Source organism: Haliotis cracherodii, unplaced genomic scaffold (assembly GCF_022045235.1).
Source record: "Haliotis cracherodii isolate W230 unplaced genomic scaffold, xgHalCrac1.p SCAF_7, whole genome shotgun sequence".
Lineage (NCBI taxonomy): Eukaryota > Metazoa > Mollusca > Gastropoda > Lepetellida > Haliotidae > Haliotis > Haliotis cracherodii.
In genome coordinates, this window is record NW_027266330.1 from 63,334,834 (window position 1) to 63,353,434 (window position 18,601).

The 18,601-nt window shown below is 45.6% G+C and overlaps 1 protein-coding gene across 1 annotated transcript in view; it reads right to left on the bottom strand.

Annotated features, from left to right (window-relative positions):
- LOC139448161 (centrosomal protein of 63 kDa-like) overlaps window positions 1-18,601 on the bottom strand; it is a 32,883-nt gene that overhangs the window by 5,672 nt on the left and 8,610 nt on the right. The window contains exons 6-14 of the mRNA XM_071229680.1: window positions 15,763-15,876; window positions 14,988-15,122; window positions 14,716-14,835; window positions 11,848-11,993; window positions 9,478-9,564; window positions 6,903-7,014; window positions 6,280-6,342; window positions 2,321-2,518; window positions 1,287-1,442 (exon numbers count right to left, since the gene is read on the bottom strand). Of these exons, the coding sequence (XP_071085781.1) occupies window positions 1,287-1,442; window positions 2,321-2,518; window positions 6,280-6,342; window positions 6,903-7,014; window positions 9,478-9,564; window positions 11,848-11,993; window positions 14,716-14,835; window positions 14,988-15,122; window positions 15,763-15,876 (1,131 nt within the window). The remainder of the gene's footprint in view (window positions 1-1,286; window positions 1,443-2,320; window positions 2,519-6,279; window positions 6,343-6,902; window positions 7,015-9,477; window positions 9,565-11,847; window positions 11,994-14,715; window positions 14,836-14,987; window positions 15,123-15,762; window positions 15,877-18,601) is intronic.

The following is an 18,601-nucleotide window of genomic DNA, read 5'->3' on the forward strand; positions in this document are numbered from 1 at the left end:
CATGTTGTCGCTGTGTGTACATCTGACTACACTTCTTAACGTTATGACAGGACAGACCGACTGTCAACAATGTCTGAACGTGGCCATGACGTCTCATAGACTAGGGTTAGATTAGCTTCCCTTTGACAAAGGGCAGTTACTCTAGCGGACAGACCGATGGATTGCCGCAAAAGGCAATTAAAAACAACTGTTGTTTTGCGCATATGTTGCTTCGCCACTGTATAAGAAACAGATTTCAGTTGGAACTATATTGGCTACTGTCACTGTCCGAATGACACATCACTTACCCTGTGACGTAATAAATATTAATGCACGCATTCCAGGAAAACTCGCAATGTTTCAGTAATGTTTGTGAGAGAGGGAAAGTGATTTTAAAGCACAGAATTAAAGAATGACATTATATGATAAAGAGGTTATCATGCTTGTGTGTTTGGGGATGGTAAATATCCTGTATTCGGAATGTAATGAGAACATACAAAAACTTTAATAATATCCCAATTCTGAACAAAACAACAATTGTTTTCCCAATCTGCCTCCAAGGGCACTTAGTTCGGAATCCTAAATATTTCCCTAAGACAGTACTCCTGTTATATCACAGTGTGTCAGCTGGAGAAAAGCCCGAAGTGTTCCAGGTCTTAGATGTTGACCACTGTGGTGACACCAGTGACTGGTTGGTTGTTTAACGCCGCACTCAGCAATGTTCCAGCTATATGACGGCGGTCTGTAAATAATCGAGTCTGGACCAGACAATCCAGTGATTAATATCATGAGCATCGATCCACGCAATTGGTACTGATGACCTACATCAACCAAGTCAGCGAGCCTGACCACCCGATCCCGTTAGTCGCCTTTGACGAAAAGCATAGTCACCTTTTATGGCAAGCATTGGTTGCTGAAGACCTATTCTACCCCGGAATCTTTACGGGTCAGTGACACCGGTGAGCATGGGTATGGTGCTGACATAGAACCTTCACTGCAAGCATATCTGGGTAGATGTGGTTGCTGGAGACATACAGCTAGAGATTTATATTGTGTTGCTGTTAAATAATCAATTCTTTAAATTCTTTTTTAACTATTTTTAAATACAAATCTGTGATGTTACTAGATTTTTTACTGTCCTTTGATGACACAGAGTTTAAGAAAATATAAACGCATTACTTTGTCTTGTCACAATGTGGCTGAAAAATTACCGGCATGACTTAAAAGTTCAAATCACTCATTCACACAAGACCTATGATCATCTCGTGGAGCAGGTCAACCCCACCCCCGTATGTCCCGCCCCTCACCTCCAGTCTGGCCACGACGGCCGTGTACTCGCTGCTGACTGACTGCAGCTGTTGCTCAGCGTCCAGGCTGCCGCACACGGTGCTCAGCTTCTCCATGAAGTCCTGGCGAAGGTGAAGGTTCTCCACTCTCAGAGCCTCGATGTGGGCCTGGGCCACCTACAACATCAGTGTCACGGCCTGTATTATCAGAGCCACGATGTGGACCTGGGCCACCTACAACATCAGTGTCACTGTCACAGTCTGTATTATCAGAGTCTCGATGTGGACCTGGGCCACCTACAACATCAGTGTCACAGCCTGTATTATCAGAGTCTTGATGTGGACCTGGGCCACCTACAACATCACTGTCACAGTCTGTATTATCAGAGTCTTGATGTGGACCTGGGCCACCTTCAACATCACTGTCACAGCCTGTATTATCAGAGTTTTGATGTGGACCTGGGCCACCTACAACATCAGTGTCACTGTCACAGTCTGTATTATCAGAGTCTTGATGTGGACCTGGGCCACCTACAACATCACTGTCACAGTCTGTATTATCAGAGTCTTGATGTGGACCTGGGCCACCTACAACATCAGTGTCACTGTCACTGTCACTGTCACAGTCTGTATTATCAGAGTCTTGATGTGGACCTGGGCCACCTACAACATCACTGTCACAGCCTGTATTATCAGAGTCTTGATGTGGACCTGGGCCACCTACAACATCAGTGTCACTGTCACAGTCTGTATTATCAGAGCCTCGATGTGGGCCTGGGCTACCTACAACATCACTGTCACTGTCACAGCCTGTGTTATCAGAGTCTTGATGTGGGCCTAGGCCACCTACAACATCAGTGTCACTGTCACAGCCTGTATTATCAGAGTCTTGATGTGGACCTAGGCCACCTACAACATCACTGTCACAGTCTGCATAACATCATCACATCATTAATCAAAAAAAAAGAAGTGATGACAAAGTAGGAATGACAGACAGATATAATTCCCTGACGGAATGTGAAACATTTTAACTTTGGTTTACAAATACACTCTACCTTGAGCTCCGCCTCGCGGCCTTCCAACATGTCCCTCTCCATGACGACCTGCTGCTCCAACCGCGACATCTTGTCCGTGAAGTTGGCGATGGAAGCGTTCCGCTGATGGAGGTCGGTGGTGAGTTGGGCCAGCTTTGTCCTCATCCCGTCCAGCTCCGCCCCGTGACTGGCCTCCACCACACTGAACTTGTCCTGCAGCTGAAACCCGGAGGCAGGAACAGTGAAACCCGGAGGCAGTAACAGTGAAACCCGGAGGCAGTAACAGTGAAACCCGGAGGCAGTAACATTGAAACCCGGAGGAAGTAACAGTGAAACCCGGAGGCAGTAACAGTGAAACCCGGAGGCAGGAACAGTGAAACCCGGAGGCAGGAACAGTGAAACCCGGAGGCAGGAACAGTGAAACCCGGAGGCAGTAACAGTGAAACCCGGAGGCAGTAACAGTGAAACCCGGAGGCAGTAACAGTGAAACCCACGCATTCAGTTACTGTGAAACCCACGCATTCAGTTACTGTGAAAACCAAGCATTCAGTTACTGTGAAACCCACGCATTCAGTTACTGTGAAACCCACGCATTCAGTTACTGTGTAACCCACGCATTCAGCTACTGTGAAACCCACGCATTCAGTTACTGTGAAACCCACGCATTCAGTTACTGTGAAACCCACGCATTCAGTTACTGTGAAACCCACGCATTCAGTTACTGTGAAACCCACGCATTCAGTTACTGTGTAACCCATGCATTCAGTAACAGTGAAACCCACGCATTCAGTTACTGTGAAACCCACGCATTCAGCTACTGTGAAACCCACGCATTCAGCTACTGTGAAACCCACGCATTCAGTTACTGTGAAACCCACGCATTCAGCTACTGTGAAACCCACGCATTCAGTTACTGTGAAACCCACGCATTCAGTTACTGTGAAACCCAAGCATTCAGTTACTGTGAAACCCATGCATTCAGTTACTGTGAAACCCATGCATTCAGCTACTGTGAAACCCATGCATTCAGTTACTGTGAAACCCACGCATTCAGTTACTGTGAAACCCATGCATTCAGCTACTGTGAAACCTACGCATTCAGTTACTGTGAGACCCACGCATTCAGCTACTGTGAAACCCACGCATTCAGCTACTGTGAAACCCACGCATTCAGTTACTGTGAAACCCACGCATTCAGCTACTGTGAAACCCACGCATTCAGTTACTGTGAAACCCATGCATTCAGTTACTGTGAAACCCAAGCATTCAGTTACTGTGAAACCCACGCATTCAGTTACTGTGAAACCCATGCATTCAGCTACTGTGAAACCCATGCATTCAGTTACTGTGAAACCCACGCATTCAGTTACTGTGAAACCCATGCATTCAGCTACTGTGAAACCCACGCATTCAGCTACTGTGAAACCCACGCATTCAGTTACTGTGAAACCCACGCATTCAGTTACTGTGAAACCCATGCATTCAGTTACTGTGAAACCTACGCATTCAGTAACAGTGAAACCCACGCATTCAGTTATTGTGAAACCCATGCATTCAGTTACTGTGAAACCCATGCATTCAGTTACTGTGAAACCCATGCATTCATTTCCTGAGAAAGCTACTCATTCGTGTTCGAAGTGAGAGAGGGAGGTATGTGAGTGAGGGACATATAGTTCAATGAATGGTGAGTGTCAACTGAATTGGATGATTTAAAATTAATCAGAGGCAAAAAGCTAGTTTGTGGTGGTGCTGATAGACCAATTTTGTTTGTTTGTCCGTCTGTTGTTTAACACCGCACTCAGAAATATTCCAGCCATGTAGAGCTGGACTTGTGTCTGCAGTGCGTGGAGCTCAGCTGTCACCTACCTGCTGGACCTGTGCCTGCAGTGTGTGGAGCTTGGCTGTCACCTACCTGCTGGACCTGTGCCTGCAGTGTGTGGAGCTCTTTTGTCACCTACCTGCTCGACCTGTGCCTGCAGTGTGTGGAGCTCTTTTGTCACCTACCTGCTGGACCTGTGCCTGCAGTATGTGGAGTTCTTTTGTCGCCTACCTGCTGGACCTGTGCCTGCAGTGTTTGGAGCTCGGCTGTCACCTACCTGCTGGACCTGTGCCTGCAGTGTGTGGAGCTCTTTTGTCACCTACCTGCTGGACCTGTGCCTGCAGTATGTGGAGTTCTTTTGTCGCCTACCTGCTGGACCTGTGCCTGCAGTGTGTGGAGCTCTTTTGTCACCTACCTGCTGGACCTGTGCCTGCAGTGTGTGGAGCTCTTTTGTCACCTACCTGCTGGACCTGTGCCTGCAGTATGTGGAGTTCTTTTGTCGCCTACCTGCTGGACCTGTGCCTGCAGTGTTTGGAGCTCGGCTGTCACCTACCTGCTGGACCTGTGCCTGCAGTGTGTGGAGCTCTTTTGTCACCTACCTGCTGGACCTGTGCCTGCAGTATGTGGAGTTCTTTTGTCGCCTACCTGCTGGACCTGTGCCTGCAGTATGTGGAGTTCTTTTGTCGCCTACCTGCTGGACCTGTGTCTGCAGTGTTTGGAGCTCGGCTGTCACCTACCTGCTGGACCTTTGCCTGCAGTGTGTGGAGCTTGGCTGTCACCTACCTGCTGGACCTGTGCCTGCAGTGTTTGGAGCTCGGCTGTCACCTACCTGCTGGACCTGTGCCTGCAGTGTGTGGAGCTCTTTTGTCACCTACCTGCTGGACCTGTGCCTGCAGTGTGTGGAGCTTGGCTGTCACCTACCTGCTGGACCTGTGCCTGCAGTGTTTGGAGCTCTGCTGTCACCTACCTGCTGGACCTCTGCCTGCAGTGTGTGGAGCTTTTGTCACCTACCTGCTGGACCTGTGCCTGCAGTGTGTGGAGCTCTTTTGTCACCTACCTGCTGGACCTGTGTCTGCAGTGCGTGGAGCTCGGCTGTCACCTACCTGCTGGACCTGTGCCTGCAGTGTGTGGAGTTCTTTAGTCACCTACCTGCTGGACCTGTGCCTGCAGTGTGTGGAGCTCTTTTGTCACCTACCTGCTGGACCTGTGCCTGCAGTGTTTGGAGCTCGGCTGTCACCTACCTGCTGGACCTGTGCCTGCAGTGTGTGGAGTTCTTTTGTCACCTACCTGCTGGACCTTTGCCTGCAGTGTGTGGAGCTCTTTTGTCACCTACCTGCTGGACCTGTGCCTGCAGTGTGTGGAGCTCTTTTGTCACCTACCTGCTGGACCTGTGTCTGCAGTGCGTGGAGCTCGGCTGTCACCTACCTGCTGGACCTGTGCCTGCAGTGTGTGGAGCTTGGCTGTCACCTACCTGCTGGACCTGTGCCTGCAGTGTGTGGAGCTCGGCTGTCACCTACCTGCTGGACCTGTGCCTGCAGTGTGTGGAGCTTGGCTGTCACCTACCTGCTGGACCTGTGTCTGCAGTGCGTGGAGCTCGGCTGTCACCTACCTGCTGGACCTGTGCCTGCAGTGTGTGGAGCTCGGCTGTCACCTACCTGCTGGACCTGTGCCTGCAGTGTGTGGAGCTTGGCTGTCACCTACCTGCTGGACCTGTGCCTGCAGTGTTTGGAGCTCTGCTGTCACCTACCTGCTGGACCTGTGCCTGCAGTGTGTGGAGCTCTTTTGTCACCTACCTGCTGGACCTGTGTCTGCAGTGCGTGGAGCTCGGCTGTCACCTACCTGCTGGACCTGTGCCTGCAGTGTGTGGAGTTCTTTTGTCACCTACCTGCTGGACCTGTGCCTGCAGTGTGTGGAGCTCTTTTGTCACCTACCTGCTGGACCTGTGCCTGCAGTGTTTGGAGCTCGGCTGTCACCTACCTGCTGGACCTGTGCCTGCAGTGTGTGGAGTCCTTTAGTCACCTACCTGCTGGACCTGTGCCTGCAGTGTGTGGAGTTCTTTTGTCACCTACCTGCTGGACCTGTGCCTGCAGTGTGTGGAGCTCGGCTGTCACCTACCTGCTGGACCTGTGCCTGCAGTGTGTGGAGCTCGGCTGTCACCTACCTGCTGGACCTGTGCCTGCAGTGTGTGGAGCTCGGTCGTCTTCAGATGTATCAGCTCCGAGTCCTAGTGACAGAGTATTCACTGTTACACAAACACAAAGTAGGTTTCTTATATCCCTGGTTTACAGGCCAGCCAACAAAATGTTTTGTAATGGGGATAAATTGAAAATGTTGCCATTTTAACAGTTTTCTCTGTTGAAGCAGGGACGTTAATAAATTGTGGATATAATATTGATATGGGATTCATGTTAGAAGAAGAGGTTTGAAATGTAGAGCTTCAATGACAATCAACTATCTGATCTGTGAGATTTAAGTTGAACAAAGGACTAAGATAGGAGATATATCATTCCAGACTGCAGGGTCCTCATGGACCGATCCTACACTATTCGAGGAGATGGGCCTGGGATTTACTGACACCCCAGAACATCACATGGCTGGCTGGTCCCTAATAATTAGATGAAATGCCATTGGTACACCAAATCCTGAACCCTAGGAATACTGCCAGTACACCAAATCCTGGACCCAAGGAATACTGTCAGTACATCTAAATCTTGGACCCTGGGAATACTGACAGTACATCTAACCCTAGGAAACACTGTCTTATTTTCTTCTCCTGTCACCGACCTTCTCGTCCAGCTTGTGGCCGATGCTGTCTCGGAGTTTGACGGAGTTCTCCAGCTTGCTCTCCAGGACAGTCACCTCATCTCGTAGCTTCTTCTGAGCTCGCTTGTGAGATCTAGGTGAAACAGTCAGTGAGTTGGGAGATAAACACACCATGCTTTCAATTCAGAGCGATGTTGCCTGTATATTTAACCAACTCTAAGCTGAATTTGGAACCGAATGCACAAGGATCGTAGTAAACACAACATATCATTTTGTAACCAAAATTGTACGAATGTTTACTTCAAAATGACTATCAACAATGATTGTGAAAGAAGAAGTTTTCATAAAGCATTGAAAAATTTACAATAAATTGTATATTCATATACTTATCCCATCTCACACTTTGCATTTCTCCTTCTTTCGACTCTGGTGATATGAAGAGCATGGATTTTGCTAACTCGGGCCGCTGTTACTAGGGCCAGGAGGAAACCGTCTTCACAGTGACATGCTCAAAATCCTCTCCAAAGGGTTCACAGATCTCCAAAGTTGGATGACGAAAAATAGCATTCAGGTCCCAAGTAATTGGCACAAACATAGGATGATTGGTCTGCAGGTTTGTGAGAACGAATAAAGTCTGCAGCTCAACAACTGTACAGACCTTCGAGCCTCAGTAGTTGCAATCACAGAATTAATTCCCGCAAGACAAGTAGCCAGAATTAACCTTTGAGCTTCTGTGTAGGCTGAAGTGCTGTAAATACTCGGCAACTTGTTGGGGTGTAGCAGTGGTTGGAGTTGTGAAGTCGCGTGTACGACAGTATCCTTCACTTCCCACTTATGGTCATACAAGGCCTGAGTGGTTGAGTGATGAGCTTCAGGGATGGTCTTGGCAACATTCTTAGAATACCCCAAGGATCGGCTTTGTAATAAGGGTGAAAAGGCACAGGGCTGAAAAAATTCCAAACAGGTGCACCTTCCACTGGTAATGCAGACCTTGGAAAATGAAGCAGAGGTAATGCCGATGGGTATGTGGGGATACCCATCTTGTAGGTTGAGGCTGACCACGTCGTCTCTTGGACGGATAACCATACACAGCAGCACGGAAGAAATAATATGAAAATGTGGCGGTTCTTCAAGGTACATCTTCCCGAGGCAAGAGAGTTAACTGACTATAAAAGTCAAGTTTCCACCCTTGTCGAACTAGGCTGGAATTCCTGGGCTCGATCGTAGCGCCACCAGTGGCTATCAGATTCCACCTCTCGTATCACTTGCTTTCACTTCAAACAAAATGGCGGCCTACAGTCAAGACGATCTGATCGATAATCAAGGTCTATATTGTGATAAAATGGGTCTTACATCGCGCAGTTCATCAAATCACATGAGCACCTTGATTAAAAACATGAAAAGATTTGGAAAATATCTGTTGACGAGTTGGCGGTGCACATGCTCTGCAATCAAACGAAATCTGCATTTCAGTTTACGAACCAGATTTCGATTTCATTGCGCGATTTTGATTGGACTATGCATAGCCTCGTTAGTCCAGCCAAAATCTAACACCATAATACCAGCTTAGTTCGGCAAGGGTGGAAACTGGACTTTTATAGTCAGTTAACTCTCTTGCTTCGGGAAGATGTCAAGGTACTGCAAACTGAAATCTTCATGTTGAACGTAAATCTAAGTTTGTCGCTGTCTTTCTACGGGACCAGGAAAATCGGCGAGTGAAACCCTGGGGTAGTTGGACTGTGACCTAGACAATCTAGAGCTGGTTTGGTGATCAACATACATATTGTTTGCGCAGAGCTGGAAGTTGACTGACCAGATATTCCCTGTGTTGAGGCGTGGACGTGGTAGGAGAGGTCCCGAACAACAGGAGCCTGTTAGCTTCTCACAAGGGTTGAGTGACAAAGGGGTCGGCCAGGTATTGTCCAGTTTGCTGCAAAAATTCCATGTCTTCTGCCTACTTGCGTCTTGACTACGGGTAAGGCTAGGGGCGGAAGGTCACAGTTGTCCCACAGTTGTCCCACAGTTGTCCCACAGCTGTTCCACAGCTGTTCCACAGCTGTCCCACAGTTGTCCCACAGCTGTCCCACAGTTGTCCCACAGCTGTCCCACAGTTGTCCCACAGTTGTTCCACAGTTGTCCCACAGCTGTCCCACAGTTGTCCCACAGTTGTTCCACAGTTGTCCCACAGCTGTCCCACAGTTGTCCCACAGTTGTCCCACAGTTGTCCCACAGTTGTGGTGAGTCAATTGGAGGAAGAGTCGCCCGGCTTGGCTCCAGTAGACGCAAACTGTTCTGGGACTTGCTATGCACAGGATTACAGTGTGTGACTCATTTGTTTAGTGACCATGGTGATGCTGGGATGTGTTCGCTTTTTTTAAAGCTGGAAACGTTGTTCTAGGGTGTTTCAACACCAGGATAGAAAGAAGGCGAAATGCATCGTGTGAGAAAAGGATAAGTTTAAAAATTGAACTTCAAAAGTGATGAGGCCAACAAATTATTGAATCTGAGGTTGATATTGTGACTTGAAAACCTCTGACTGTCCAATCAACAAAGTATTTTCCAAAGTCACAGTAGAACAGCCAGGAACATGACCTACCTCGATTCTTCCTTCGCCTCGTTGAGTGAGTGACGCAGGAGAACCACTTGCTCCGCCTCCTCCTGTCTGGCACTGTCACCAAGGTTCCTGAAAGTATATCCTCAGTATGCTTAACTCAGAGAAGTACACTAACATGGCTGACACGTAACTTAGAGAAGTACACGAACATGGCCAACACGTAACTCAGAGAAGTACACGAACATGGCCAACACGTAACTCAGAGAAGTACACGAACATGGCCAACACGTAACTCAGAGAAGTACACGAACATGGCCAACGAGTAACTCATAGAAGTACACGAACATGGCCGACACGTAACTTATAGAAGTACATTAACATGGCCGACACGTAACTCAGAGAAGTACACGAACATGGCTGACACGTAACTCAGAGAAGTACACGAACATGGCCAACACGTAACTCAGAGAAGTACACTAACATGGCTGACACGTAACTCAGAGAAGTACAAGAACATGGCCGACACGTAACTCAGAGAAGTACACTAACATGGCCAACACGTAACTCAGAGAAGTACACTAACATGGCCAACACGTAACTCAGAGAAGTACACTAAAATGGCCAACGAATAACTCAGAGAAGTACACTAACATGGCCAACACGTAACTCAGAGAAGTACACTAACATGGCCAATGAGTAACTCAGAGAAGTACACTAACATGGCTGACACGTAACTCAGAGAAGTACAAGAACATGGCCGACACGTAACTCAGAGAAGTACACTAACATGGCCAACACGTAACTCAGAGAAGTACACTAACATGGCCAACGAGTAACTCAGAGAAGTACAAGAACATGGCCAACGAGTAACTCAGAGAAGTACACTAACATGGCCAACACGTAACTCAGAGAAGTACACTAACATGGCTGACACGTAACTCAGAGAAGTACACGAACATGGCCAACGAGTAAATCAGAGAAGTACACGAACATGGCCGACACGTATTTCAGAGAAGTACACGAACATGGCCGACACGTAACTCAGAGAAGTACACGAACATGGCCAACACGTAACTCAGAGAAGTACACGAACATGGCCAACACGTAACTCAGAGAAGTACACTAACATGGCCAACGAGTAACTCAGAGAAGTACACGAACATGACCGACACGTAACTCAGAGAAGTACACTAACATGGCCAACAGGTAACTCAGAGCAGTACACGAACATGGCCGACACGTAACTCAGAGAAGTACACGAACATGGCCGACACATAACTCAGAGAAGTACACGAACATGGCTGACACGTAACTCAGAGAAGTACACGAACATGGCCAACACGTAACTCAGAGAAGTACACGAACATGGCCAACATGTAACTCAGAGAAGTACACGAATATGGCCGACATGTAACTCAGAGAAGTACACTAACATGGCCAACACGTAACTCAGAGAAGTACAGGAACATGGCCAACATGTAACTCAGAGAAGTACACGAACATGGCTGACACGTAACTCAGAGAAGTACACGAACATGGCCAACATGTAACTCAGAGAAGTACACGAACATGGCCGACACGTAACTCAGAGAAGTACACGAACATGGCCAACATGTAACTCAGAGAAGTACACGAACATGGCCAACACGTAACTCAGAGAAGTACACGAACATGGCCAACATGTAACTCAGAGAAGTACACGAACATGGCCGACACGTAACTCAGAGAAGTACACGAACATGGCCAACACGTAACTCAGAGAAGTACACGAACATGGCCAACACGTAACTCAGAGAAGTACACGAACATGGCTGACACGTAACTCAGAGAAGTACACGAACATGGCCAACACGTAACTCAGAGAAGTACACGAACATGGCCGACATGTAACTCAGAGAAGTACACGAACATGGCCAACATGTAACTCAGAGAAGTACACGAACATGGCCAACATGTAACTCAGAGAAGTACACAAACATGGCCGACATGTAACTCAGAGAAGTACACGAACATGGCCAACATGTAACTCAGAGAAGTACACGAACATGGCCAACATGTAACTCAGAGAAGTACACTAACATGGCCAACACGTAACTCAGAGAAGTACACGAACATGGCCAACATGTAACTCAGAGAAGTACACGAAAATGACCGACACGTAACTCAGAGAAGTACACGAACATGACCGACACGTAACTCAGAGAAGTACACGAACATGGCTGACACGTAACTCAGAGAAGTACACGAACATGGCCAACACGTAACTCAGAGAAGTACACTAACATGGCCAACACGTAACTCAGAGAAGTACACTAACATGGCCAACACGTAACTCAGAGAAGTACACGAACATGGCTGACACGTAAATCAGAGAAGTTGACATGTGCACACATGCCTGATGTGGTGACCTACTTGATGATGTCATCTTTGGCTGACAGAGACTGCTCCAGGATTGAGACATCGTGGCTGTACTGGTGGGCGTCCTCATTGGCCGCGCGGAGCAGGTCGTCCCGGGACTGAACCTCTAGCTCCATCTGCTGCTTCTCTCCCTCCACTCGCTGTAACCAGTCACACTTTAAACACATCTTCATCACACGTATCTGTACAAGTATATTGCTGTAACCAGTCACACTTTAAACACAGCTTCATCACACGTATCTGTACAAGTATATTGCTGTAACCAGCCACACTTTAAACACAGCTTCATCACACCTATCTGTACAAGTATATTGCTGTAACCAGCCACACCTTAAACACAGCTTCATCACACGTATCTGTACAAGTATATTGCTGTAACCAGTCACACTTTAAACACATCTTCATCACACGTATCTGTACAAGTCTATTGCTGTAACCAGCCACACCTTAAACACATCTTCATCACACGTATCTGTACAAGTATATTGCTGTAACCAGCCACACTTTAAACACATCTTCATCACACCTATCTGTACAAGTATATTGCTGTAACCAGTCACACTTTAAACACAGCTTCATCACACGTATCTGTACAAGTATATTGCTGTAACCAGTCACACTTTAAACACAGCTTCATCACACGTATCTGTACAAGTATATTGCTGTAACCAGTCACACTTTAAACACAGCTTCATCACACCTATCTGTACAAGTATATTGCTGTAACCAGTCACACCTTAAACACAGCTTCATCACACGTATCTGTACAAGTATATTGCTGTAACCAGTCACACCTTAAACACAGCTTCATCACACGTATCTGTACAAGTATATTGCTGTAACCAGCCACACCTTAAACACAGCTTCATAACACTTATCTGTACAAGTATATTGCTGTAACCAGTCACACTTTAAACACAGCTTCATCACACGTATCTGTACAAGTATATTGCTGTAACCAGCCACACTTTAAACACAGCTTCATCACACGTATCTGTACAAGTATATTGCTGTAACCAGTCACACTTTAAACACAGCTTCATCACACGTATCTGTACAAGTATATTGCTGTAATCAGTCACACTTTAAACACAGCTTCATCACACGTATCTGTACAAGTATATTGCTGTAACCAGTCACACTTTAAACACAGCTTCATCACACGTATCTGTACAAGTATATTGCTGTAACCAGCCACACTTTAAACACAGCTTCATCACACCTATCTGTACAAGTATATTGCTGTAACCAGCCACACTTTAAACACATCTTCATCACACGTATCTGTACAAGTATATTGCTGTAATCAGTCACACTTTAAACACAGCTTCATCACACGTATCTGTACAAGTATATTGCTGTAACCAGTCACACTTTAAGCACATCTTCATCACACGTATCTGTACAAGTATATTGCTGTAATCAGTCACACTTTAAACACAGCTTCATCACACGTATCTGTACAAGTATATTGCTGTAACCAGCCACACTTTAAACACATCTTCATCACACGTATCTGTACAAGTATATTGCTGTAACCAGTCACACTTTAAACACAGCTTCATCACACGCATCTGTACAAGTATATTGCTGTAACCAGTCACACTTTAAACACAGCTTCATCACACGCATCTGTACAAGTATATTGCTGTAACCAGTCACACTTTAAACACAGCTTCATCACACGCATCTGTACAAGTATATTGCTGTAACCAGCCACACCTTAAACACAGCTTCATCACACGTATCTGTACAAGTATATTGCTGTAACCAGTCACACTTTAAACACAGCTTCATCACACGTATCTGTACAAGTATATTGCTGTAACCAGCCACACTTTAAACACAGCTTCATCGCACGTATCTGTACAAGTATATTGCTGTAACCAGCCACACTTTAAACACAGCTTCATCGCACGTATCTGTACAAGTATATTGCTGTAACCAGCCACACTTTAAACACAGCTTCATCGCACGTATCTGTACAAGTATATTGCTGTAACCAGTCACACTTTAAACACAGCTTCATCGCACGTATCTGTACAAGTATATTGGATTACTGATCTGCCCGCCCTCAGAAATGACAAGAGGATTATTGGGATCTTATATTTGACTGTGACTGGCTGAGTTTAACCAGACAACATTCTATTAGACTCTGGCTTCACATTTATGGCTATGGTTGAACCCTGCTATTTACTTATACCATTCTAACTATATATTCACTCATGCCAACCTGATTCAAAAGTGATATTGTTTAAGTTAAAAGAAATTTGTTTGGTAAATTATTAAAAGTCTCATTTAGATTGGAATCTAAACCCCACTTATCTGGAAATTGTGTCTTCCAAAGGACGTTCATAAAGTACAAAAAATATGAAAAATGTGACAAATGTAAAGCTGCAGAGTCTACCCCCAAAACCACTGCACACATCCAGCGTATGGAGTGAGTGAGTGAGTAGGGTTTTACGCCGCTTTTAGCAATATTCCAGCAATATCACGGCGGAGGACACCAGAAATGGGCTTCACACATTGTACCCATTGAATGCTTTAACCACTAGGCTGGCCGACCGCCCCTCCAGCCTATGAAGCGGCATTACACACACTGCTGAACATTCTTTGTAATGGTGGGTAGGGGAGCTAACTCTGGTCAGTTTACCGAGTGATTCACATATCTGCAAATTCATTTATCTGGGCAATTCTTGAAACACGAAGTGTCTGGATAAGTGGGGTTCCACTGCATAGAATTCTAAACACGTTGAATGGCTATTCCTGTTCTATGGCTCCCTAGATCTCCCACTCTCTTGGTCATGTTTGTTAAACAAACAGGTCCAATGAAACACTTAACTTGAAGTAAGAAGCCCTTACTCTGATGCTGGTGTTGGCTTTCTTCAGATCATCCAGCAGTCTCTCATTGTCATTCATTGCACGTTTGTGAGCGTTCATGGCCTCACTCAGCGACGCCTTCAGCTTCCGAATCTTCTCCTCCTGTTTCAAAACAAAGTGAGGGAGTGAGTGTATTTAGCACTATTACAACAGGGGCTCCAGACATGGTGTATCCACGGAGGGATCTGACCTTGGGCCTTGAGTCTTAAGCACCAGGTAACCCCCTTGCCCCTGCAGTGCTGATATCTCCCTACCTGTGTGGTGACGGTGTCTGCCTGTCTCTCTGCCTGCCCCTCAAGCTGGGTGATAGTTGTTTTCAGGTTGAGTTCTGTGTTGTCTTGGAGCTGTCGGCGCCGGTCGATCTGAGATTGGTAGGTTTTAGACTGTTGCTGAAACACAGGACAAACTTCTTTCTATGAAAGTCCAGAACCTTTCACTCAATAAATACTCAACAATCGTTTTGTAAATTAAACTTCACTTGAGACATGACAAGTTTGAAAATTTAGGAAAAGAAAAGATAAGAACTCACTTATTATATTGCATAGAATTTCAGGCTGCTTGCTTGGTTGCTTAGAGGACGGTTCTGTTGAAGTCACCTCATGTGATAATTTGAATCATATAAATATTTTGGAAGAGTTCTACTTAAGTTGTGAAATCTTATGCCCACTCTTCCTTGTGAGTAAGGTGGTGAGGTGAAATGGGGTTTAATGGGGCTGTTTGTACTAGTCCGGACTGATGCCGATTTATAGTGCTAGCCCACTGAGATACCATGCCGCATGAATACACCACTCACACACAGTATACTGACTCCGAGCCGACCAGTCCTTGTTTTAGCCCTTTAATGTCAAGTGCCAGACAGGGTAACAACAAGTACCATCTTTTAACATCTTTTGATATGACACGGCCGGGGATCGGACCCCAGACCATCCGTTCTCCGGACGGACACGCTACCACTAGACCACAGAGATGGTTTTCTTGTGAATAAAATATGTTTTAATTAGAACAAAAACATAACAACATCAGTCCTACCTGTACAAATTCACACTTCTCTGCCAGCGCCCTCTTCTGGGCTTCCGCCGTGTCCAGCTGTTTCTTCAGCATCTTGCGCTGCTGCTCGCTGTCCTGCAGCCTCGCATGGTAGTCCTGCAGCCAACCAATACACAAACACACGGGTTAGGCCATCCAATACACAACAATACGGGTTGGGTCATCCAATACACAACACACATACACACGTGTTAGGCCATTCAATACACAACACACATACACATGGGTTAGGTCATTCAATACACATACACACGGGTTAGACCATTCAATACACAACACACATACACACGTGTTAGGCCATTCAATCCACAACACACATACACACCGGTTAGACCATTCAATACACAAACACACATACATACGTGTTAGGCCATTCAATACACAACACACATACACATGGGTTAGGTCATTCAATACACATACACACGGGTTAGACCATTCAATACACAAACACACATACACACGTGTTAGGCCATTCAATACACAACACACATACACACGGGTTAGGCCATTCAATACACAACACACATACACATGGGTTAGGCCATCCAATACACATACACACGGGTTAGACCATTCAATACACATACACACGGGTTAGACCATCCAATACACATACACACGGGTTAGGCCATCCAATACACATACACACAGGTTAGGCCATCCAATACACAAACATACATACACACGGGTTAGGCCATCCAATACATAAACACACATACACACGGGTTAGGCCATTCAATACACAAACACACATACACATGGGTTAGGCCATTCAATACACAAACACACAGGTTAGACCATTCAATACACAAACACACATACACATGGGTTAGGCCATCCAATACACAACACACATACACACGGGTTAGGCCATTCAATACATAAACACACATACACACGGGTTAGGCCATTCAATACACAAACACACATACACATGAGTTATACCATTCAATGCACAAACACACATACACATGGGTTAGGCCATCCAATACACAACACACATACACACGGGTTAGGCCATTCAATACATAAACACACATACACACGGGTTAGGCCATCCAATACACAACACACATACACACGGGTTAGGCCATTCAATACACAACACACATACACACGGGTTAGGCCATCCAATACACAACACACATACACACGGGTTAGGCCATTCAATACACAACACACATACACACGGGTTAGGCCATTCAATACACAACACACATACACACGGGTTAGGCCATTCAATACACATACACACGGGTTGGGCTATCCCATACACAAACACACAGGTTTGGCCATTCAATACACAACACACATACACACGGGTTAGACCATCCAATACACATTGGTTGGGCATTCCAATACACAAACACATACAGATGGGTAATGCCATCCAATACACATATACATGGGTTGGGCCATCCAATACACAAATATCGGGGTAAGGCCATCCAATCCACAAACACACATACACATGGGTAATGACATCCAATACACAAACACACGGGTTAGGCCATCCAATACACAAACACACATACAGGTGAGGTGAAATTGGGTTTAACGTTGCGTCCAAGATTATTGCACCTATAGAGTGACGTGCATGCACGTGTGTGTGTGTGTGTGTGTGTGTGTGTGTGTCCGCTTGTACTAGTCCGGACTGATGCCGATTTATAGTGCTAGCCCACTGAGATACCATGCTGCAGTTTAACATGAATACCGAAAAAGAAACAGTATACTGACTCCGAGCCGACCAGTCCTTGTTTCAGCCCCTTAATGCCGAGCGCCAGACAGGGTAACAACAAGTACCATCTTTTAACATCTTTTGGTATGACGCGGCCGGGGATCGACCCCGGACCTTTCGCTCTCCGGGTGGACGCTCTACCACTAGACCACGGAGGCGGTCCAAACACACGTTCATACGGGTTGGGCCATCCAATACACAAACACATATACACACGGGTTATGCCACCCAATACACAAACACACGGGTTAGGCCAGACTTTTTGGATATTTTTTACAATATTAAGTTGACAGCAACAATGAATGTTTTTTTTTAACATTTTACTTATTTCTGGTCAGCGGAATAAAAAACTGATTTTAAAAATCACATTTAAATCTGAATCGGAAATTTTGTAAACCAAGTTTTAAAATAAATCTGGCCTAAGATCATGAACATCAAAACAAACTGACTCATGTATCAGGACATAGATGGTAAAATACTTTTGTATTTATTAGAGTTCAAAAGCCTCTGTCATTTACTTTATATGTTAGGGTTGGGGCTACGATGACATTTGTATGTTTAGTATCATGACTTTTCTTACATCTACATTTTGACATAAGAATTGTAATAAAGAAGTGTGATGCCATGATGCCAAACGGGATCACACTACTATTTGAACAGTGGTACAGCGAGCACTACAGCTAACAGACCCCAGGGACATTAGGCCATAATAACTTACTAAATCAGAGTTACACCCCCTATATTGTATTGAACTATCGATGTACAATATCGATAGGAATCTAAACACAGCAATAATCTGTATACACTATGAAAAATAATTGATTGTTTCAATTGTTGCGGTTAGTTATCAATAACACATAAAGTATGCCTCGAAAATCGTATTTCAAACCTGTCGTGTGTTGATTAGCAAGCACGACAACTTCAGATTAGAGTTACCTCCCTTTGGTTTGAGTAGCCACAAGGAGGAAAATGGCTGACTTTGAAATTGTCAGCAATACTCAATTCATATCTATTACCTGTAGAAACTTTCACAATCAGTGTATACAGAGTTGAAAATGTCAATAAAAAATGTGAGTTTTC